The 25,227-nt window shown below is 39.7% G+C and overlaps 2 protein-coding genes across 5 annotated transcripts in view; both read right to left on the reverse strand.

Annotated features, from left to right (window-relative positions):
- The window catches only part of LOC143287540 (cyclin-dependent kinase 11B-like), a 101,773-nt gene extending 98,312 nt beyond the window's left edge, over positions 1-3,461 (reverse strand). The window contains exon 1 of the mRNA XM_076595592.1: positions 3,349-3,461. The gene's annotated coding sequence lies outside the window, so the exon portion shown is untranslated. The remainder of the gene's footprint in view (positions 1-3,348) is intronic.
- Positions 3,462-16,449: 12,988 nt separating this feature from the next.
- The window catches only part of LOC143287541 (uncharacterized), a 74,957-nt gene continuing 66,179 nt past the window's right edge, over positions 16,450-25,227 (reverse strand). For all 4 annotated transcript variants that reach the window (XM_076595597.1, XM_076595596.1, XM_076595595.1 and 1 more), the window contains exon 11: positions 16,450-25,130. In XM_076595597.1, the coding sequence (XP_076451712.1) occupies positions 25,033-25,130 (98 nt within the window). In that variant the 3' untranslated portion in view covers positions 16,450-25,032. The remainder of the gene's footprint in view (positions 25,131-25,227) is intronic.

Genomic DNA, 25,227 nt, shown 5'->3' on the forward strand with positions numbered 1-25,227 from the left:
CACAGGTATTTGATTTATTTTGGGGGGAAGTTTGGAAGCTTAGTTTAACTAATCTATTTGATTTTATGCATATTTCTTATGATTTGCTGCGTATTGAAAGTGCCTTTTCCATAATTTTAATAAATCTTAGAAAATCATTCTGTGTATTACAAAAACAAACGATAGGTAAACAAAATCGGACACCATTGTATCAAATGTAGCTTAGTGCTTCCAGGTTCATGTTGAATGAAACTCAGGCAATGTGTACAATAGTTAAATGTCATTTCTGCCTTGCTGCATCAGTTTACTTGTAAACATCAACTACTTCACTGATTTTTAAAAGAAAGTTAAAGTATTTCAATTTCAATGTAAAAATTGTATTATTAGGCATGCAAAACAACAACAAAAAATCAAACTTTGTGTCATGTATGAATGTGAAACTTTGTTCCTCCTTTCAACCAGTTGAGTACCAGATAATGCTGTGAAGAAAAAAAACAACAAAAAAACGTGCTCTCACCTTGCTAGGGAATTTTGACGATTCAGGGGTAATTTTTTTTTTTTTTAATTCTAGTTAAAAAACTATGGGAGATACAGAAAGAAAGTAAATGTTTCTGCTAAGAAAAATCAATGCAGATTCTGAATATGAGCTTTTCCCTATCAGTTTGATTACAGATAACTGTTCAGGCATTTAAAGTGAAGATAATAATTTTTGTGCAACAAAAAAGTCTATTTCCACCTCCAAAGAATGGCATCCACAAACAAAACAAACAAAACACAGCTAGAAATAGCATGCCTGTAGTCAAATTAGACCTGTAGAAGAAATTAAATGGCTAAATGTTTATAAAAACAAATCACACCTCCTGCAGACATCTTGTGAATAAATGTCCCAACAATGACAAACGTGGGTAAATTCAACATAAAAAGGCAATCATGTTCTCAGAAACTGAGCAGGCAAGCTTTTTAACATCTAAGAGCATTCCCAAGTTCAAGGGTGAAGTTCATTAATGACATTCTCTCTCTCCAAGTTGAATGTGAGCCAACTGAAGTGTCTGTCTGTATCCGGCTGGTCTCCTCTTCAAACAAGTCAACCATCTGATTCAGTGACAAAAAGTTAAAAACAAAAAGCACATGTTTCATGTCAAGTGCATGTTCAACCCTGCATTTCATGAAAATCATGGACTGGAGCATTGGCGGTTGTCAATTTCCTGCTGTATGCATTGAAATATGTGTACACTTGTGTCCGAGTGCCAGGCCCACTAACACCCTCTGGCTGGCATTCGACCTGTCATCTTACACCATTCCTCTCACTCTCCTCCCCCTTTTCTAATGCTCGCTGCGCATATTCTGTCAGTCATAAACAACTGCTCAAAAACACTGATTGAATAGACGAACTGAATTACTATCAAATGGGCTGTCAGTTTCATCACTGTCGTCATTTGCCTTCATGGTCAAACCAATCATCATGCAAGAGAGATCCTTCTCCATCACTACAGTATAGCTATCCAGAACCATAAGCACAGCTTTCAAAATTGTGTAAATCTGCTGATTGAAACCACTTCCTTTACTGAACAATGTTTTTAATGCCTTTTTGACTCACTTGTGTAAACAAAGTGAGTTTATTTTATAACTCGGTGTTTTCTTGTGTCTGTGTGTGTGTGTGTCCATGGTAAACTTTAACACTGCAATTTTTTTCTGTAAATACTTTCTCTGCCATACTAGTGATACTGGACATTACCAACACACATACACGTCCATACTCCCCTTTCCACCTCCCCAAACACACACATACACATGAAACACACACACACACACACACACATCCCAATATTCCATAGCTCCCACAATACTGACAATTGACATGAAAACACACATACCCAATCCTCTACACACACACACACACACACACACACACACACACAGTCACACACACTGATAAATCGTAGCCCCCACAATGCCCCCACCTCCCACCTCCCCATCTTAATATAAAAAAAAAATAAACTTTAAAAAAGGACATTTGATATGCCCGATTTCATGAAACAAAAGCCCTGGGCATTTACAATTAAAAATACAATGATGTATGTATATTAAAAACACATGAATACACCCACATGCACAAATCATCCCACTCCAACTGCAACCCACAAGCCCACACCCACTCCATACAAGATGTAGACACACACACACACACACACACACACAGAGGAGTTCACATCGAGCCGTTGACCTGGTCGGACGAATTTGTGTGGAGCTCTGACTGCAGAAAACTGTACTCACAAAGCTTGCGAGGTTGAAGGCAAATGTTGTTTCGCTTGGCACAAAATGCCTTGCGAAACACAACAGTACAGGGCAAGCATAGGCCTTTTTGTTTTTATTTTTATTGCCTCAAAGAAATAAAGGTAGAGAGAGGGAGCGGCCATAAGACTAGCATGAAAGGTAGAGCATGATACTTTGCAAATCAAACGAATATCAGCATCATTTCCAAACCAACATTGAGCAAATTACTTCAAAACGGAACAGTCTCTGTGGGCTTTTCCAAATACAATAGACTGAGCAACACCTAGACACCACGTTCTTGGCATCAGAGATCTTTTCCCACCCCTCTTGCTGCCAATCAGTGGCAGCCTCTGTGCATGTGTACGTGTGTGTTTGTGTATCTGGGTGTGTCTGTGTGTTTGTGTGCATGCACGAGGGTGTAAGTGTACACGTGTCCGGAGAGCTCTGTGCATGTGCGTGCGTGCGTGTGTGCGTGCATGCGTTTGTGTGTGTGTGTGTGTGTGTGTTGGTGCTCATGTATGTTTATGTGTATTTGATTGTGCTGTCATATCTGAAACTGCATGTTTGTTGCATATCTGTTATGCATGTGTGTGTGTGTATGTGTGAACATGTGTCTGCATGTTTTACATTTATTTGCTTATTTATCATCATTGTTTTGTGTGTGTGTTGGGGGGGAGGGGTGCACGCGCCCATGCACTTAAGAGTTGACTTCATCAAGATTTTGCGCTTTATAAAAAAAAATTTTCTTCTTTTTGCTGTTGTTTTTTGGGTTGGTTTGTTTTTTGGGGGTTTTTTTTCTCAAGGCCTGACTAAGCGCGTTGGGTTACGCTGCTGGTCAGGCATCTGCTTAGCAGATGTGGTGTAGCATATATGGATTTGACCGAACGCAGTGACGCCTCCTTGAGCTACTGATACTGATACTGATACATGAAACAAGTTGGGTTGTAAAAGGACCGAGAGGTCCTAAAAATTAGCCCCTACTTCGACTGCAAGTGCAACTACTACTTCTACTAAACTGCTAAAAATGTGAATAAATAAGAATCTAACTTTCTCCAGAAAAGAATGCTTTTGTTGGTAAAGAACATGGTTACTTACATTTTTTTCGCAGCTTAGATGTACGAAAGATTCAAAACATTTACTTTGCAGCGTGATAACGTCCAATCCAACTCTCTTACAAAACGAACATGGTGGATAACCGGAAGCTTTTAGAAAGGAAACAAACGTTTGACGGCATGTGGCCGAGCGTCTTAACACAGAAGTGTGGCGTAATCAGGCCAGTAATCACACCACCATCATGATTCAACAAAAGCCCGATTCGTGAATCCATAGAAACGAAACGGCAGGGCAGTATTCCACCTTTTTCTGCTGTGTTTTGAAGTGGCGTTTAACCGCTCAAAATTCATTCTAAATATAAAAGCGATATTCATACAAAGCATGAATACATTAAGGGGGGAAAAAACGGGGGGGGGGGAGGGGGGGACACCCACAACAAAGAGTACGCCCGCCTCCCTTGCACATCATCATAGTGTACATATATGTACACACACACACACACACACACTGACGGACGAGTACTCCGACTCTGACTAGTATTTACCCTCCCAGTACGGGGTCAATCCCATGTCCGTACTCCTCCGCCGTGTCGATACTCTCCCGCGTCAATACTCCCCCGTGTCGATATTCCCCCGGCTCGAAAGTCTCTCTCACAAGGACCCAGAAACAGTCAAATACAGATGGGTGTTGTGGAATGCTTCAGTTTCTGTTTCAGTAGCTCAAGGAGGCGTCACTACGTTCGGACAAATCCATATATGCTACACGACATCTGCCAAGCAGATGCCTGACCAGCAGCCGGCGTAACCCAACGCGCTTAGTCAGGCCTTGGGGGAAAAAAAGAAAAAAAGGGAGTTAATAAATAATAGATAAATCATAAAAAAAAAAGAACTACTTCTACTAATAATAATATGTATAGGGCGCAAAAACTTGATGAAGTCAACTATAAGCGTAAATGAAAAAAAAAATAATAATAAAAAAATAATAATAATAATAATTTAAAAAATAGTAATAATAATAATAATAATGATGATGATGATGATGATAATAATAATAATAATAATAATAATAATAATAATATAAAGAAAAAGACAACAATGATGATAAAGTAAGCAAATAAATGTAAAACATACAGGCACGGCGGCACACATTCACACATACACACACACATATGCATCACAGATATGCACCAAAATTGCAGTTTCACAGATATGAAAGCACAGTCAAATACACATAAACGTACATGAGCCCCAACACACACACACACACACACACACACACACATTACGCTGCACCCCCTCTAACCCCCTCCTCCACACACTCATTTCTCAGAGGCTACGTATCGCAGCTTCCACGGCACACACACACACACACACACACACACACACACAGAGAGGCACACTTACTTATACAAGCACACACACATACGCCCATATCTCCCACCCCCAACCCCCCACACAGATATATATACAAAGATATATATATGCACCGTCACCCGCACGTTCCAAGATTCCGTTGCTTCCACAGTGTAAGCATGCATACACACACATACCTCATCCTCTACCCTCCCCCTTTTTCTGTATGAGGTTCATTGAGCTGGTTAGAATCATGGCATGTTGGTTTCTGGGCATTTGGATAGACGATAGCCACTGGAGAGCATGTGTCACAGCTTCAACTTCCATCATTAGGCTGGAGGTTGTGACTTTGTAGGCACCATTCTCTTCCCTAATTGTTTTTCCATTTTGTTTTGCAGTGAATCCCCAACTGGATTGGCCTTTGGTGACTGAGCCATCTGAGTATATGATGATGTCCTCTTCTTTACTGTTTTCTTCTGTGAGTAGCTTCACTTCTGCATCAATTTTGCCCTCTGGCCATTCCCGACAATGTCTTCCTAGAGTGGGTGAAATGGCTGTGTTGAATAGATGATTGAGGTTTTCGGGGTTGTCCTCCCATTCTTTTGTTTCTTTCAGGCCTTGTAGTCGGCATACCAGTTGGATTGTGTCTTCTGCTTGCCCCATCCATGATCTCCCTCGTCCTAGATGGCAGCCTTTTGGTTCTTTGACTGCATCATGCAGTGGGTTTTGAGGGTTTTCTAATGCTTTGAAGTAGGTCTTAACCTGTTCTAATTTGTTTCTGGACTGCACTGAAGGAAGGTCAAGCAGGTATTACATGGTTTCCGTGGGCGTGTCTTTTGTTGTTTCAAGGATCAGCCTCATAGCTTCATTTTGAACTTTCTAATTTTAGGAGGTTGTTTTGAGATGGTGTTGTTAGCCCAAGTCCATAGTCGATCACACTGTGGACGAGTGATTGGTATAGCAGGAAGAGGTGGCGTTGTTCAATACCTTTGGTTGCCATTGCTTTTAAGACTGAAAGGCTCTTTTTGCATTTGAGAACAGTATTTTCCGTATGGTTTCTGAAGGTCAGTTCCAAGAAGATTTGACATGACAGAGTAAAGAGATTTGGTGGATGTGGCATCAAGAACTTGAGAAGAAAAGAAGTTTGTCTTTGCTGATGAGATCATATGTTTGACTTTATTTGTTTGTTTTCGGAATATTTGATTGTGGACTTGCAGTTTTGATGATCGCCATCGTCTTTCCAGTTCAGTGGCGACATTTGCTTTTGCAAGTCGAATTTCTTGTGTGTACCATGGGGCGGAAGGTCTGTCAGGGAGCATGCGGGTAGTGGGGGGTGCATGTTCATCCAGCAGTTGAGAGAGGACAGTATTGTAATGTGTGGATACGTCGGTACGGGAAGAAATTTTGGAAAGGCGTTCAGCAGCTTGAGAAGAAAAAGTGTTAATGTTGATGGATTTCAGGTTGCGACGAGTAACAGATTTTTTGGTTCTGGTAGGTTTTGAAATATTGAGCAAGAATATAACAGCAGAATGGTCGGAAGAAAGTTTGTCAGTTACAGTCACTGACGCAACCATGGCATCAGAGTCACGTGCGATGAGCCAGTCCAACGTATGGCCAGATCTGTGTGTTGGTTCTGTGACGAACTGAGAGAGAGAATGAGTGGACAGAGATAGACATAGGCGTTTGACATCAGTGGAAGTCTGGTTGTCGAAATGAAAATTGAAATCTCCGAGGATAATAAGTTTGCCAGAACGAAGGTTGTAGTAATCAAGTAGTAGTGTTCGGAACTCATCTTGAAACAGAGAAGACGTTAGGTTATTTTTACGACTAGGAGGAAGACGATAGAGACAACAGAAGATGATTGAGTGACCGGGAACACTGAGAGTGACTTATAGCATTTCGAAGGTATCATGTGGAAAGGCGTGGTTATGGGAGAAGGAGAGGGAAGACTCTAAGATGTCTCTGTAGACGGTGGCGATGCCACCTCCACGAGATAATCGAGAACGTGACATAGTTTTGTATCCGGGGGGGGGGGGTAGTTGTTTAAGTTTGGGTTCGCGACCTTGTGACTTTAACCAGGATTCGGTAAGAAATACGATATCAAAGTTATTTTCAAAAATAAAATCAGAAATATAGTCAGTCTTTTGATCAGGGCAGACAGATTGAGCATTGAACAGACAGGCATGAAAGTGATCAGAGGTAAGGAGAGAGGAATCTAATGGTGAAGCAGGTGAGTCAGGCAGACAGACAGTGGAAGAAGAAGATGGTGACTGAGCAGTGGAGGAACATGGGAAGGAAGAAAAAGGTCCGGGAGTTGAAACAGGTGTGGCAGGAGTATGAAGTGGAGCAGAGGCTATCACTGGCACGGGGGATACATGACAGTTTGGAATATTGTCATCAGAGTGGACAATGTCACGGGAAGTAAAAATGTTAGCAAGAACACGTGTGTTGAGGTTGGAAACAGCACAAACAGCGCAGCATAAAGTGGATCTGTCAACACACACATGTAACACATCAGGGGTACTGTCAGTAGTGCTGACGTCACACACAGCGGGAACAATGTCAGAGGATATGCCAGACAGGTCAGCAGATGTAATGGGAACCTTGATCAAATTAATACAGTTGACAGAAGAAGGTTTTGACTGGTGGGGGATTCTGTTGGGGTTCCGTACGGAAACGACAGTTTTGATGGGCTTTTGTTTTCTCTTTCCTGCTCGGCGAGTTCGTCTTCGCGGCAGGCAAGCGCCTTCATCTGTTCCTCGCAGGCGCACAACTGGGTCAGGGGTCAAAGGTGCAGGTTCGTTCGCAAACAGTTCAGCGCGCGAGTACAGAACAAAGGGAGGGACGTTGCGCTCACCTTGACAAAAACTGCCCACCTGTCCACAACCACTGAACGTTACGTTTTGCACGTGAACAGGTGGGTTGAAGGGAGAGATGAACGGCGGGCCGGCGCAGTTCAAAACTGACAGGAAAGCAGAAAAAGAAATCCAGAACACAGCAAGTCTGATGTAGGATCGGGACACACACATACATCCATTGTTCGAAGGGATCCATGATGAAACACTCTGTAGAATTTAATTACACAACACTAAATATAACCAACACAATAACACAAAAATATGGAGAGCTAGAATCACTCAGCCTGTTAGGCGTGCGACCTTCGTGTTATCATTATAATTATTTATATCCCACGCTAAATCGACGTCTACTGCGCGAGTCACATTTGCAAATACCGGTTCATTTCCAAAGAAAAATATGTATTTCATACCGTTTTTTTCACATCAAGACATGATATTCAATTTTGCTATCATCTGCTCTCCATACTTTCCGGATTTATTGTCTGGACTGAGCGCCGATAATGTTCATTGAAACTGAACCGGGTTAACACATATTTTGATATTTGTGTTCTACACTGCGTTAATAAGCAGAGCATGGAGTGTATCCAAGTTGTGCATTGAGTAAAATATCAACAAAATTGTACTTACGAACTAAATGATCACGTGCTGCCTTCGTAAATTCACCTTTGCAGTCGGTATAATACCGATTTCATTCTTTGTGATGTATCATGAATGGTAAGAAACTGGAAAACATTCATGAAAGCGGATTTACGTCTTCTACCAATTTAGTATAAAATACATGAAATTGAAAATGTTTGTTTCCTTACTGTTAAGAATCAGTTGTCTGCCGCAGTGACCTTATACCGCGCTTGCGTAACCTTCGCATGTTCTTGCCTTGCGAATCTTTGTAAGGCGCTCTCACACAGGCAGAAGTAATAAAAACATTCGATTCTGGACATTAAAAATCAAAATCTACTTATGTTCCCGCCCCCCTATAGTGGTCAACTTTATATCAGTGTGATTAGTATGATTTATTCTATTTTATCGTAAAAAGAACGGTTTTGTTGCAGACATTTTGACCTAACGCAAATCAGTTTAATCTAAATTCCCTGGCCTTCATGTGTTTTCTTCTGACCAGCCGTCCGCCTTTGGAGTTGTGAGGGGTAGCAATGCGCGGCTTGTGGGTGTTAGGGTTACGGGCTATAATGATAATGATGATCATAATAATAATAGTAATAATAATGATAGTAAAGCACGTTTATAGCGTCCTTTCCGAAGTCAAAGACTGAGCTCAGGGGACTTTACATGAAAAAAAAACATGTAGCCTATATGGGAGATAAGATTTACTGGTCTTTGTATTTGTATTTGAGATTTCTTTTCGTTGCTGAAAATATGGCCGGGTGTACATATTGTAAGTTCTTAACCCCCTGAAATGGGGGCTTTGGCCTTATTTAGTGAATAAAATTCTTTTTCTGATTCTCTGTCTCTGTGTGCCGTGTAGTGTGTGTGTATGTGTGTGCGTGCGCGCGTGCGATGTGTCTCTCTCTCCGAGTCTCTCTGAATCATTCTGTGCTTCTGTAAGGGTTTCGTCATTTTGTCTTTTCATCACATATGTTATATAATGCTACAATCTTCAATTCTATATGTGATCACATGTTGTATATTACAACCATATCATTATAGTGCATGCTCGGTTACAATAGATCAGGCAGTCTTCTTCTCCCTTCCTTTGTACAACCAACATCATTCTATTGATGGTTCTGTTGTAGTTTGGGGAGGTTGCTGAGGATTGCGCTGTTGTGAGGATTGAGAAAAAAAAAATTCTCTTTCTTTTTTCTCTTTTCTTCTTCCTTTCTTTTTGCGACCTGACCAGCCAGTGTACGTTCAGCGTGCACTGACATGATGCCAAGCCTCTGCATCAGCTGTGAGTGGGGGGAGGGGGGGGGTGCTGCGGGGGGTGATTTGGGGGGTATGGGTGGTTAGGAGGAGGGGGGGAATGGGGGGTGGGGGTGGGGGGGATTCACTTTTAGAGATGAGAGGTCAGTCTCGACTTGAAGCAGTCTAGTGACTCGGCTGTCACAACTTCCTGAGGCAGCTTGTTCCATTCTGGTATGGTCCTTGGGAAGAATGCCATCTGCCTGTACAGTGTTGTGCAGGAGGGAATGTCGTAGCTCAGGCAGTTGTAAGATACAAAGCAGAATCACTTCTTAAGCTGTGTGGCTTGGCCAGATTTGAAATGTGTGTTTCTGACACACAATATCTAACTATATATTTCTTTCATTGGATCAGTAAACAACATTTATTACATTCTGGCAGAATTGTCGCAATTTCTTCTTTAAATGTATACCATTAGTATTCACCTACATTAAAATGATTTAACGCAGTTTGTAATTTCCAGCGATGAACTCATTACAACATATCAGTTCCAGGTAACTTAAATCAAAATTGTAGATTCATCTTAAATAATCAACACTTTATTTTATATTCATTAGAAAGGTAGTGTAATCCAATGTAAATCAGTTCAGGAATCATTTAGAAACCTATCACTTAACACCCAACAACAAACATGATTTTGGTTTGAAAAAACAAACAAATCCCCCCCCCCCCCCCCCCCCCCCCCCCCGCCCCCCCAACAATTTTGGTCAATTTCTGCCTGTCTGTCTTCACAGCCCACGTGGGTGTCTTTGCAGTTCGCATAATTAGTATCATATATATGATGGGGATACCGTACATCGACCTTTCACGTTTGTGGCGATAGTTTGCTAGCTGACCACTGACCCTGTGTGTGTCAGTGTGTGTGTCACCCCAAATGCCATCGTCTTGCCACATTGCTGATTATGGTTTGACGTAATTTATCATCATGTCCTATCACAGTGACTTCTCCTCTCATGGCTGACAGTTCATTTGACTATTCCAGAATATTCTAGGGAATGACTTGTTCTTTCTCATTTGCCCACACTGATGAAGGTTAGGTTTTGGGTATCCTGCTTTAGTTGGGGGTAATTCAAATGTTGAACACAAGCCATGCTTAGCTGTGTTAATGTTCAGGGCAAAATTGGACAACTTGTGTGAGTTCATTCTCCAGCTGAAGCCACTTGGTCAAGCCATGCTAGTTCTTTCAATAATTGTATTGAGGACCGACTATCTGGTCTCTCAGTTTGCCAGTATTCAATATCAAAGCCACTTATTCTATTATCTTTTTTAGCATTCATGTATTATTTCACATGCTGATATCAGTTGTACTGCTACAGTGTGTTACACTGACTCTCACATAGTCACAGTGTGCTTAGTCCTCTGTATGATGAGTATGTAGTATTCTGTTGTGGTGATTACAAGACCATGTTAGACTGATATAAGTTATTGGTTAAAACCATCCGATATGTATCACAGTTTGCTAATTGTAATTTAGCTGTCATGCTCTCTCTTACACGGCTTACTCCTGTATAGTGCTACATAACTGAATCGTTTGAGTCACTTTGACACAGTATGAGCTTTACTTAAATCTGTACTGTCAGTCTACTTTCACTAAATCAGCTTAGCTTTAACCACTATATCTACATTGTTTAAATGTCTTAGACGTGTCGTCTGACTTTCTGAGTTCCACGTATTGATAACATTTCTTCCCATCTCTGCACTCTACATTGGCTCCCCATTGAAGCGAGAATTAAATATAAAGCTGCGTGTCTCTGCTATTCTGCTCTCCACTCCGCAGGGCCTACATATCTTTCCGACCTTATCAGTGTTTACACTCCCTCAAGAAATCTCTGCTCTTCCCCTGACTGTTATCTTTTGAAGCTTCCTCGTCAGTGTCAATACAAAAACCTTTGGTGAACGTTCTTTCTTCTTTGCTGCTCCTCACATCTGATACCACCTTTCCTCATCATGTCTGTGCATCTGATACTATCTCTGATTTTCACTAATCACTAAAAACATCTTTTTAAAACCTGTCTATAAGCACTCTCGGCTTCCTTGTTCTCCAACACCACTCACGTCAGCTCACTTCGGACGCATGAAGAGTGGGAACGGGAGTGTGTGTTTGTGTATGTGTGCTGGTGGGGTGGGGGTGGAAGGATGGAGTTGAGAAAGAGTGGTCATGAATGATTTGTAATTTGTAATATTTTTCTTTCATGAAAAGCGCCCTAAACTCTTAGAGAGAAAGGGAGCTATATAAATTATACGGAATGCTTAAAGATTGTAACTGCAAAAGTGATGGGTTACCTCCAGCAATTTCAACATATAAGAAAGGACACATATAAGATAGACATATACACATATAGGATAGAACAGGAGGCAGTACATTACACCAGTACAAGGTGGGAAAGGTAATGTGTTTTTTTAAGTAGTTGGGCAGTGGTGCTGTATGATTGTTTCTGGGAGTGAGTTCCATTGAGTGGCGCCTGAGTAAACTAAACTGGATTTGAACAGATACATTCTTGGGATTGGAATATGGACTTGTGGTTGATTCCTTGATGAATTTACAGAAAATTTGTTTATTAATGTTAGTGGTGCATTTCCTGTCATAATGTTGTGCACTGTTATTCCTTTGTTGTACTCTAATCTACGGATTAGTGGGACAATATTCGCTTGTATATAGTCTGAGTCCAAAAGGGAACTGTCTTTTTTAGGAGTACCAGATTGAGCCCCCGTTTATCATGTGGTGATGATTCAGAGAGACTCGGAGAGAGAGACACATCGCATGTGCGCACACACAGGCAAACAGAGTACTCTGGATTCTAAAAAGGACATTCTCATGTATGGACCGTGACACTTTTGTCAGATTATTTAACCCTTTTGCTGCCAGGAAAATAAGATTTAAGTGAAATCTATTTGCCAGGGTTTTTTTTTCACAAAAAACGGGTATAAATTTTCAAAAAATTCTGTGCTCTTTGTTATTGGAGAAAGACCCATAAAAGTATATATCTTCTGAAAGGTAAATGAATAAAGAATACAAAACACATGATATTTTCCCATTTCATAGATTTTTAGTGACATGCTGTTGTTTTTTGTCACATTTTCAACTTGTTCATTACAAACATTAGTCAGGTAATTTGCACAAAAACATCATATTTTCTGGACAAATGGATATCTGCAAACACAAAATCATACTAGAACAACCACAATATATATATATATTTTAAGAGATAGATACACAATACATTGTGACTTCTCCAAGTGATAAGATGGATGTGAGGCCACGCCCCCTCACCCCTCTCACACGGTCACTTGATTCAGTTCTCATCAGACTGCGTTGGCTGCGTGCCAAGAATATCGCTCTGCTGCTAATTCGGTCATCTGTCATTTGCTAACATGTGTACAGCAGGCATCACTCACTGACAGTCGCATCTTGGCCACTCTCTTCATTATTCATTTATTTTCTATCAGATCGTCCTATAAATGTTCATCTCTATCTTCTCCTTCGAATTTATGCTTCAATTCTTTCTGAGCATCAGCTAAAGAAAGAAATCATGGTTGATTTAGTTCGTCACGATCGCATGTCTTGAGCACGGCGTCAGTCCATTTTGTTGAGCGAGCGAGGAGAGAAGTCAGGCAAACACTTGGACAGTGACCCAACCAAAACGTTCAAATAAAGGACTGCTTCATGACGTAGATGGGGTTTCTAGCTATGAATAGAATCTAGAGAGATTCCCCAGGCTAAAGCTACCACTATTTTTGCCAAGGAAGTGAATGCAAACCAGGGAAAAGTCAGAATATTTCGATGATGAGTTATCTCGTCATGCAGGCAGCGAAGCATACATGTTTGCCATGACGAGTTATCTCGTCATGCAGGCAGCCTAGGGGTTAAAACACTAGTAAGACCACACCTTGAATACAGAAATGTTATTTGGTACCCGCTATATAAAAAGCCATCTGTTGCAGTTGAGAAAGTTCAAAGAAGAGCAACAGGCTTTGTTGTTGGAATGTAGGATAAAATGTATGAAGAAAAACTGAAATTGCTTACTTTGCCTTCTTTAAAATCTTGTAGAATTAGAGGTGATTTAATACTAACATATGAAATACTTAATGGCATTGCTAAATTAGACCAAGAGACATTTTCAAAAATCCTTTCACTGACATAACAAGGGCTGAAAAACCATTTATCAAGAATTCAAGGACTAATATTAAAAAAAATTGTTTTAGCAACAGAATTGCAACATGCATCAAACTGTACTACCTTTGCATGTAAAAAGAGCTAACAGAATTAACACTTTCAAAAATCTCCTTGAACAGGTAAAAAGTATCAGCAATCTGATATTCCAATAGGAAAAAAAAAATCACCATTACTCCTGAACAACTGCATTGGCAACTCCAAATGATGTATTGTTAGACTGGAACACTAAAATACCGCAAGGCTTCTGAAATATCCCAAGAACTGAACTGAACTGAACTGAACTGTTTCTATATTTTCTATTGGTCTGTTTTCATTAAAGATATCTACTGCTTTTATTACCTCTCTCCTAAAGATTGACTGCACGTTTTCCAGTTGTCGTTGTTTTTTTTTTTTCCATTTCTTTGTGCAAAATGTTACACTTGAAACTGCAATGACTGTCTTGAAAGGGGGTTTTCCAGTTTTTAAAATTTATTTGGGCAAAATGTTACACTTGAAACTGCAATGACTGTCTTGAAAGTGGGACATACTGTTTCTCGTCCAGTGATATTTTGTCTCTTTGAGGAGTCTGGCTGCCCATTTGACCAAGAACATTTGCTGCTGGTGTTCGATGTTGATCATGTCTAAACCACCATCTTCTCTGTTGAGGCTGAAAACGCCTCTTCAGTTTTTCAAATGTTTCCTTCTTGTCAAACTTTCTTTTTATTTCCAAGAAATCTGTACATTAATGTGCTGATGGTGTTAAGGACTTTTAACAGGTACAGACGCTACCTCTAAGACCTGAGAGAATTGTGACAGTAAAAAGGTTTTGCAAGAATAACTTTAATAATAATAATAATAATGTACATTTATAAAGTGCCCTTTCTCTCTAAGAGCTCAGGGCACTTCATATGAAAGAAAAATATTACAAATCATTCATGACCACTCTTTCTCAAAACCCCTCCCCCCTCTCCCTTTCTCACTCTTTGTGCACCCAAAGAGAGCTTTTTGAGCTGACATGGGTGGTGTTGGAGAACAAGGAAGCTGAGAGTGCTTATAGATGTTTTAAAAAGATGAGTTTTTAGTGATGAGCGAGAAGCTGAGAGAATCAAATCAGATATGATGATGAAAGTTGTCCAAGATGTGAGGAGCAGCAAAGAAGAAAGAACATTCACCAAAGGTGAACACGAGGACACGAGGAAGCTTCAAAAGGTAACAGTCAGAGAAAAAGCAGAGATTTCTTGCGGGAGTGTAAACACTGATAAGGTCAGAAAGATATGTAGGTCCTGTGGAATGAAAAGCAGAGACACGCAACTTTGTATTTAATTCTCGCTTCAAATGGGAGACGTTAAAAAAAATGTTTGTGGTTCCTTTGATCTTTTCAAGGCATAGAAAATATTTTGGGTTCTTTTCCCCCCCATCTTCAATCCATTTGACTCTGAAGTGGATCTGAGCACCTCTTGCTTCGTTTCAATCTTGTAATTCTATCTATTTCTTTAGTTGATGAGCTTTCATTATGATGTCTTTATCATGAACGTTCTGTGACAGTTTTTGTTGAATTTGGTTTACCATTTTGATTTTGGCATGTTTATTGGGTGCTCAATTTTTTAATAGTTAATGCAAAATGACTTGTATCTAACCTTAAACATTTCACAGGCCTTTTGTGGGTTTTCTTCTCTAGAGATATTGTGAAAAATATGATCATAAATGTGTTTGTTTCTTCTAGAAACCGTTCCTGAGACAGCAGAGAGCTATTAAAACTTCCAATATCTTGGGCCTCTTTGAAACTTGTTTGTGCTAAATATTACTTTGATAAGTTAATGGTCTGAGTGGGGAAATAATTCCATGTCTATTTTCTCAACAAGTGTTTGGGAGGCAGTGTCACAGAAAATATAATCAATTCTTCTTCGTGTAAAAGGAGTAGATCTTGAGCAAGTGTATTCTTTGGCGTCTAGATGGATGGACCTCCATGTATCTTCCAGGTCAAAAGAACATAACATTTCTAGAAAGGCTTCTTTTCTCATTGTGAGTGTGTCTTGCCAGCTATGTTATCTGGAGGATGTAATGCCGTGTTTAAATCACCCAGAACCACCACTGGTGGTCGTTGTCTTGGTTAAAGTAACAAACTGCTGAGTTGGTTTCTGAATGGTATTTTGTCAAAGGTCGAATTTGGTGCATAGCAATTGGCTAATGATAGTCGTTTTGTTGTCATGTCATGACATCTTATCAACAATATTCTCTCTCTTGCTTGTTTTGAGTTCTGCATGAATCTGTTTAAGACTGGAAATGAAAATGATAAGTCTATTGTGTTTATTAGTACCTGCACTATAGAATTACCTACCTGACCACTGAGCACTGATTTGGGACATTACATCATCTGTCATGTAAGTTTCCTGCAATCATGCAATGTCTAACTTCTGTTTTCTGAGGAAGTCAATTAATACTTTCTTTTCTGGGCTATTTCTAAGCCCTCAGCATTCAGGGTACCAATGCACATATTATTACTCATATTTGAAAAAGAATGTATCATTTTTTCAACTTTCTGATGCGGAACATTAAAAATGTTAATCATTAATCATAGGTCCATTAAATAAAGCCAAAGGTCACAAGGGAGAGGTCAGGCTGGTTGGGACAGAACATGTGTCAAGTGTTACCACCCTCCTCCAACATTCTTTCCACCTCTTCCTCCCTGTTGTGACTTTGCTGAGTTGGGATAGTGGGCCTTTCATTATCTGGAAAACTAACCACCCCCACCTTCTCACCTGCCCAACCCCCTCCCCCAGCCCCTATGTATGGTGACAACAGTCAGACAGCTCAGTCAAATCCACCACCACCACACGTACCATATCATGGAATGAGCTTTGTCCCCCCTTTTCAAACAAGAATGTGCCAAGACCCCATGTTTAAACCCGACATTCCTGCCAATTTTTTACACATGCCTGTTACTAACCCTTTTGAACAGTTCTTGCGTAGCATGATTACTACTTACATGGGTGCTCACCAATCATTTCAGCGTCCATTTCCATGATAAGGATGCATGTGTGCGTGTGCAAGTATGAATGGAGTGTATGACTGCATATGTGCATAATGTTGCTAAGGGGTGAGTGGGTTGGGGATGATGGGAGTTGACGAAGATGAAGCGATGGGGGATGGGGGGAGTGGGTTGCAGCTTGCTGGACTTGGATAGATGTCGCAGAATTTTTGTATTCCCTGGACCAATTACGTTTGATTTGCCGTATCAAATACTTATAGACTATCTTGGTCAGTGATAGGCACGCTGCTAAGTGTGTCACGGGTGGTTGTTGTCTAATATATGCTTTTTCGCCTTCCTTTACTCCACGTTTTGATAATCCATAATCGTACGTTGTTTTTTGTTGTCGGTTTTGTTGTTGTTGTTGTTGTTGGTGTTTTTTTTTTTGTTTTTTTTTAAGATATTACATGCTTTGTTGAGTGTTTGCTAATTGATTGTAGGCATTCGCTCACGTCTACTTGTGCAGTAGTTTCATTGGATACCATTGTATTTGTGCTTTTGTCTTTAATTGAACCGATTTTTTTCTTGCATTGTATTTGGGCATTTACTGCTATACTGAAAATAATTCTTGTGTGTAAAGCACCTACATTTTGTATATGTGATTATTTCCTACTGCCATACAATGCCTCTCACTCAAGATACATGGCCCTCACAAGAGGGGCTTCGCATAGGATATCTAAATATCAACAGTGTCAGAAACAAGACTGATGATATCGCAACCATATTGCATAGCAATGGGGTTAATTTTCATGTTTACTGTGTTGCAGAGTCTAGATTAACTGATCGTATTCCCGATTCTCATATATGCATGCCTAACTATGATATCATCCGACTTGACCCTGCTGGTCAAAGATCTACTGGACTTCTTTTATATTGTAATAACTCAATAATGTTCAAGAGACTAACACACCTTGAAAATCATGGCACGGAATCTATTTGGATAGAAATTAATCTTAAACATTGTAAACCTATTATGATAGGATTCCTTTATAGAAACCCAGCCGAAACCGTTGACTGGTACGACAAATTTAATTCGATGATGGATGCAGCTATACTTGAGTCTAAAGAAATTATTCTCCTTGGGGACTTAAACATTGATTTGACAGTACCTGGAACAAAATGGAACAACAGTTACGCTCTGTACGGACTAGAACAAATAATCGATCGCCCTACACGTCTCACTGAACACACTGAAACTCTCATTGACCACATTTACGTCAACACAAAATCTAATATAGTGGAAACATGTTCTGTTCAAACTGGCTGTAGTGACCATTCGTCTGTTTGTCTAACTTGGAAAAAGAAAGGTGTCAAAATTCCTAAATCGGGTCATAAAGAAATTTTTTACAGAAGTTTCACCCATTTCGATAAGAATACATTCATCAATGATTTGCTTCATTCTGGTTTAGAATATGTTTATCAAATAAGAAATCCTGACGATGCCATTAACTACTGGGTAAACACATTTAATTTAGTGTATGATCGACATGCTCCATTTATAAAAAAAAGGGTGAAGCATAAAATTAAACCTCCGTGGTTGACAAAGGAAATAGATAATGAAATTGAATTAAGAGATTACTACCACAGATCAAAGAAAGTAGAATTATATAGAAAACAAAGAAATAAAGTGAATTCTATGAAGCGAAAAAGTAGGATCAAATATTTTCAAAATCTAGTGTCTTCTTCTCAGAATTCGAAAGCAGTTTGGAAAGCCATTAATATCTTGACTAAGAAGAACTCGATGTCTAATTTCCATAAACCAATAAAAGAGATATCACCAGAAAAGTTAAACTATCATTTTGCTAACATTGCCAACAATATAATTGTAAATGATAAAACAAATGAAAACAAACTAAAACTACTGAAACAATACTGTGACTCGAAAAACATCTCAGCTAACTTTAATATACCACCTGTGACAATAAACGAAGTATTTCATAGCTTACTACGCCTGAAACAATCTGGAACAAGAGACTTAGATGGAATCGATGGTAAAATACTAAAGGCCAGTGCAGCATATATATCAGACACTCTCACCTATGTATATAATTTATGTATTGATAAACAGGTTTTCCCATTAAAATTTAAGCAAGCTAAGGTTATACCACTGTACAAAGCAGGAGACTGAGATAATCCCTCTAACTATAGACCTATTTCTATACTGTCTGTTTTGTCCAAACCACTTGAAAGACATGTGCAATCTCACCTCAATTCCTATCTTAAGAAATATGATTTGATACACGAAAACCAATCAGGTTTTCGGGAAAATCACTCCTGTCACACAGCTCTTATACAAATTATTGAAAGATGCCTTTCAAACATAAACAATAATGTGTTCACAGGTATTCTCTTTGTTGACTTCGCCAAGGCTTTTTACATAATTAACCACTCTCTTCTTGTTAGAAAACTCTCACATTACAATTTGTCAAATGATGCTTTAGATTTTTTTATCTCCTTTCTCAGTGACCGTCATCAGTTGGTTGAAATCAGTTCTAGCAGGTCTGATTTACTGCCTGTAAAATTTGGTGTACCACAAGGATCAGTGCTTGGACCACTTTTATTTTCCATATATATAAATGACTTGCCATTACATATACAATGCACATGCGAAATGTTCGCGGACGACACCTCACTTCAGTCAAATAGTGATAATCCAACTGAACTTGTAAACGAGCTTCAGAACAATATAGATAGTTTGGTCAAATGGACTGACTTGAACCACATGTCTCTAAATACAGGCAAAACTAAATGTATGTATGTGACGACACGACAGAAGCGACAAAAAATGCATACCTCCTTTACACCTTTATACATCCACGGGAAAACAATTGAAGAAGTTACAACACACAAAGTATTGGGGGTCATAATAGACAATGACCTGTCATGGACTGATCATATTGCTGATCTAGGAAAAAGAATTTCCAAAAGAATATACCAGCTTAGCAAGGTTAAACATTTTCTCAATCTTCATTCTAGGAAGCTATTTTTTCACGCACACATTCTATCTCTCATAAACTATGCAGCCACGTTGTGGGATAATGCCAGCTAAACTAACCTCAAACACATCAGTCGCTTGCACAAAAGAGCTATAAAACTGATTAAACTAAAATCTAATACTTTGACAGATAATGACTATAAAAATTTAGACATTCTTCCACTCAAAAGTCGATTGTTACTAACAAATGTATGTGTATGCACAGTATAGCGAATGGAACGGCACCAAAGAAAATAACCCAGAATTTTATTACTAATGAAAATAGACACACCCACAAACTATCTTTTCCACGACCCCGAAACAATCTATATAAATCTAGTTTAACATATTCTGGGGGGACAATATGGAATGGTTTACCACCTCCTTTAAAGTCATGTCGTCTAAAGCAACCATTCAAAAAAGCACTTAAGAAATATTTGATGGAAAAAATATGATTCCTTGATCCTCCGATTTGACTATCATTGTATCTGCTGTCTATATACTTGTCTGTCTATTTTTCTAACTTTAAACCTTCTCTGTCCTTCTGACTTTCTGTCTCCTTTCCATCTCTCGACTGTTACCTTTGCCCGTCTGTCTGTCTCTCTCTCTATATATGTGTGTGTGTATATATATATATATATGTGTGTGTGTGTGTGTGTGTATGTGTGTGTATGTATGTGCATGTATATATATATATGTAGCTTTCTCTCTCGTTTTTCCTCTCTCTCTTTTCTTCCTGAATTAAGTTAATGATGTAAGAATGTCGCATTGTATGTTGTAATCGAGTCAGTATCATATGTAAATTTATTGCTATTTACGCTTTATTATTTCTGTTGTTGTTGTTGTTCTCGGTAGAATTTTTGTGTATTTCTTGTAATTGTTTATTTCCATATATCTTTTCCAGACCCCCACTTCCCCCATTTCTTCTTTTTTAAATTAAAAAAAAAATTTCTTCTCTTTTTTTATGAGGGCAGGATGTAAAAAAGCTGTATAAGCTTATTCTTTTACCCTCAATAAAGATCATTTTGACTTGACTTGACTAGTAAGTTGGGGAAGACTTGCTCCTTTCTTTTTTTTCCCCCTGCTGTCCCAACTGCGCTGTTCGTGGTGTCATGAGCAAGCTTTACATGGCTCTCTTCTTGGGTGTGGGGGCTTTTCTTGGCATCGCTAGTGTGTACTGGTGGCTGCACACGCTGTGTTGGTGTGGTGCCGCTCTCCTGAGCACTGGGCCTTTCTACACACATTTCAGTAAACTATTTGGTTTCTTTAGGCTGCCCTGCACAATTTGCTGCCAGGTGTCCATCTCGTAGGCACTTGCTACAATTTATTTATTGTTTTTATTTCTGTTCCTTCTGATACAGTGTCGAGGTGAACATACCAAGTTTCAAGACTGGTCGCAGAGGTGTGTTCAGCACAGATATACACAAACCTGCGGCCAGTCTCAAAACATGTTAGCTGTCCCTCGGGATTCCTTGCTAGCTCATTACATAGCGAGGACCTGATCTCCAAACCAGATTTCTGCTGTGTGGCTTCAATGTCTTTGTTGTCCACATTGTTTATCCACAGTCAAGTGGTTGGTTTTTCATCAGTCTGGTCTCTGATGATGATAGGATTTTTGTCCGGCAGAGACACATGTGCTCCCCTGAACAAGAACCCCTCCAACAAGAGCTTGTCTCTGGTTTCTTCAATATGTGGATAAATCCAGCAGACCATGTACACTTTGGGCACCACAGATTGTTTCACGCCCACAAACTGCTTCTGCAGCCACACATATATCATAGGCTGAAGGCAAGGCAGTGCCTGTGCTGTAACATAAATTGGGGCCACTGGCAGAGCCAGTGCTGCCACTGCCATGGTGGTGCAAACACTGGAAACTCCAGTCTTATAGGTTTTCTTTTATGTTCTCCACACAGAAAATGTTTAAAGAAGCACAACACACACCACAATACCTCACTCACAGACTGTTCCAATAAACATTGAACAAATGCCTTTAGTATATCACTTTCACATTATTTTTAGCAAAACTATATGGAGCACAGATGATTGTGGCCTTCCGACATTGGAGACTGGGCTGGAAGTCCAGATTTATTGACTTCACTTTGCATGTCAATCAAGAAAAATGCTGCTTTCTTCTAATGGTGGCCATCATGGCGAAGCAAAAACGTGATAAAGCATGCTAAAATAGGATAAAACTGAGATTGTATGAATCATTTTGGTCATCTAAATAATTTTCTTGAATGACAAATATCAGGTACGAAATAATTACAATCATCTGTATTTTTAATCAATGAATCCAGTGGTGGCCATCTTGGATTTTATACAATCCTCGTGAAGGCTATCTTGGATTTTACACAATAACTCAAAATGCCAATCATTTACAACTTGGCCTCCAGCAGATATGGATTCAGCACCCCCAATTCATGAAAAATTGACAAGAACAAAACTAATACATGATGCAAAATCAGGTATCCTGGTTATCACTCAGAATTTTGACTCACCTAGAGTCCTTTAAACACATCGACACACCACACCGTGTTGTCTATGTTAGGATGTGAGACTTGCGTCCCTTTTGCTTCATACACCTACAGGATATATATCTCAAGTCCTATTTTTGATCAGCAATTCACAGCTGATTGTAAGAGGGAAATGACCAACTCTGTTTGGTCCTGCGTTCTAGATATTTGAAGACTGTTTTCATTCCTTTAACTTGAACAGCTTGTACTGTATGACTCATAAGCTGTGGAAAACTCGGAGTCACTTGCTGACATGGCTGGTCAAAATGGTGTGGTCTTGAATGGATCGATCTTGGCTTATTTTTAGGTTTAAAGCCTTAGAAGTAGCTCAGGAAATAATGAAGGATATGGACAAAGGGGAAGAAAGTCTGCATAGTGGTGAGGGTGATGATTCAGGTGCTGATTTGGATTAAGATAATAGCCACCACCCACTTCATGACACAGTGAAAGTAATTGTGATGTAAGTTTTGTGCCCCAGACTGATCAGTCTATGTCTGAAGCACATTAACATGAACTAATTGGTAGCTGGAAAGGGAAAGGGGTGAGGAGAGGGGTGGTCAGTCAAGCTCACTACCAGCTGGGGAGGCAGAGGGGGGTATGATCTGTTGGCTGGGTTCTTTTTCCTCAAGCTATTGGGTAATACTGGGCCAGAGGCACCCAACTAAAACAAATTTCATGGAAATATTCTCTGACTCAGATTTTAAAACAAAAATTTACACAATGGAATTATAACTTTATCATATGCTAAAGGCACAATGTATGAACAATCATCATGTGAAATTTCAAGGAGATATTTTTGAATTTGTGGAAGTGGTGCTTTTTTTTGCTTTTTTTTTTTTTGTGCACTCAGGTGAAATACATGATTTTTTTCCCTTGGCATGCAGGTATCACAGAATAATTAAAATTTTCGGCAGATAAGGGGTTAAGAAACAAAGCTAGACACACAAAATCACAACTTCTGGTGTTTGTTGTCAGTCAGCATCCAAAACCACTGCAGCACATTCAACCATGCTCAGCATAAACATCCAAGTGACCAAGCTTAACTGTGCATGCCATTCTCACATCACATCAAGTGATTTCACTTGATTAAATCAACAGGCTAATGATGATCAGGATGGTGCTGTCATAATTTTGACGCTGTTGCAATAATCTGACTGCCATAATCGTGCTGCTGCTGCCATGACCTGACTGCCATTACCATGATGCTGCTGCAATGATCTGACTGCCATAATATTGATTCTGCTGCATCTGACTGCCAAAATATTGATACTGCTTCAATAATCTGACTGCCATAATATTGATGCTGCTGCAATAATCTGACTGCCATAATATTGATGCTGCTGCAATAATCTGACTGCCATAATATTGCTGCTGCTGCCATGACCTAACTGCCATAATATTGCTGCTGCTGCAATAATCTGACTGCCATAATATTGATACTGCTGCAATAATCTGACTGCCATAATATTGATGCTGCTGCAATAATCTGACTGCCATAATATTGATACTGCTGCAATAATCTGACTGCCATAATATTGATACTGCTGCAATAATTTGACTGCCATAATATTGCTGCTGCTGCAATAATTTGACTGCCATAATATTGCTGCTGCTGCCATGACCTAACTGCCATAATATTGATGCTGCTGCAATAATCTGACTGCCATAATTTTAACATGCTGCAAAGATTTGACTGCTGTATTCTTAATGCTGCTGCAATGATCTTACAGCTGTAATCGTGATTCTGCTGCAATGTGTAGGGCAATGCTATCACAACAGGGATGCTACTGCTATGACTTTGAAACAACAATGCTATGATAAAAGTGGGGTGCTGCAATGAATTGGATGAATGAGGCTACCATAATCATAATACTGCTACTATGTTCTGCACAAAAGTGATCCAGCCAAGGCACTTGTTAAGTAGGATGATGGAGGACCCAGCCCCCCCAGCCCCCTCTACTCTGGGGGGGTCCATCTCTAAGCACAGTTAGTGATATAATGACCTGATGACTGCCCAAACTACCCCCTTCTGCCTCCATACACCACCCTCCTGCCCTCTTCCCTTGCTCTTCTTTATCCCGTTGTCACCACGAACTCATAATTATTCAACCTGGGTGACTTTCTTGTAAAAACCATTTTAGTGGAGAGAGTAGTGACTGCATGCTTTAGTGCATTGACTATTCTCGTGTAACATATATTAGATGATTGAAATCAGTTTTTCAATGTTAAATATTCATTTCCATATGAAAATATTCTGGTTTAACATCCCTCAGGCAGGGAATAGCTCTTTCTGTCTGGATGGATGTGTGAATGAAAGTGATAAATCAGTGTGTGTAACAATGTCACCATTTAATTTTAAGGGATGAGCAGGTTTTGTGGTACTGCGCAAACAGACATGCTCATTTTATCTGTGGAACAAGAGTTGAGAGAAATGAATTAAATTGAATACATTTAAAACAACAACAACAACTGCTACTGTGATGTGGATGATGCTAGCATAACTGGGATGCTGTTGTAATAATATGCTAAGATCTTTCAAATGCTATTATTTGGACAGTGCAACAGTTCTCAGAATGCTGCTGCAATGGTGTGGATGATGCTAACTAGTCAGAATGCTGAAATTATCTTGATGACTAAGGCTACCACAAAAAAATGCTGGTACAATATCACTGATGCTATCATAACGAGGATGCTACTGCAGTCTTAAGGATGCTGCTACCATGAATCTGATTAAACTGCAATCACTAGGATAATGCCACTGTGATTAAGACACTTCTCTAATGATCTGAATGCTGCTACAATGATCCTAAAACTGCAATGACAATGCTGCTGTAACTGGGATACTGCCGCAGTGATCAGGACGATGCTGTCATGGAGTGGAAGATGCCACTGTCCTGATGTGAAGGATGCTGCCTGGTCATCAGATCACTTCTGTCACGTTCTGGACGCCAACACTGTCCAGGTGAGGAAGATATTGGAGAAGACACTGAGGACCATCACACCCATCATCAGCCACTGCAGCCACCCCCAATCTGGTCAACACCAAAACCAAATAAAATGTCACACACAAACAAATATGAACATGATGTAAAAACATTATAAAAGCTCTTTGTCAATGAAAAATATCCT

Source organism: Babylonia areolata, chromosome 11, assembly GCF_041734735.1.
Source record: "Babylonia areolata isolate BAREFJ2019XMU chromosome 11, ASM4173473v1, whole genome shotgun sequence".
Lineage (NCBI taxonomy): Eukaryota > Metazoa > Mollusca > Gastropoda > Neogastropoda > Buccinidae > Babylonia > Babylonia areolata.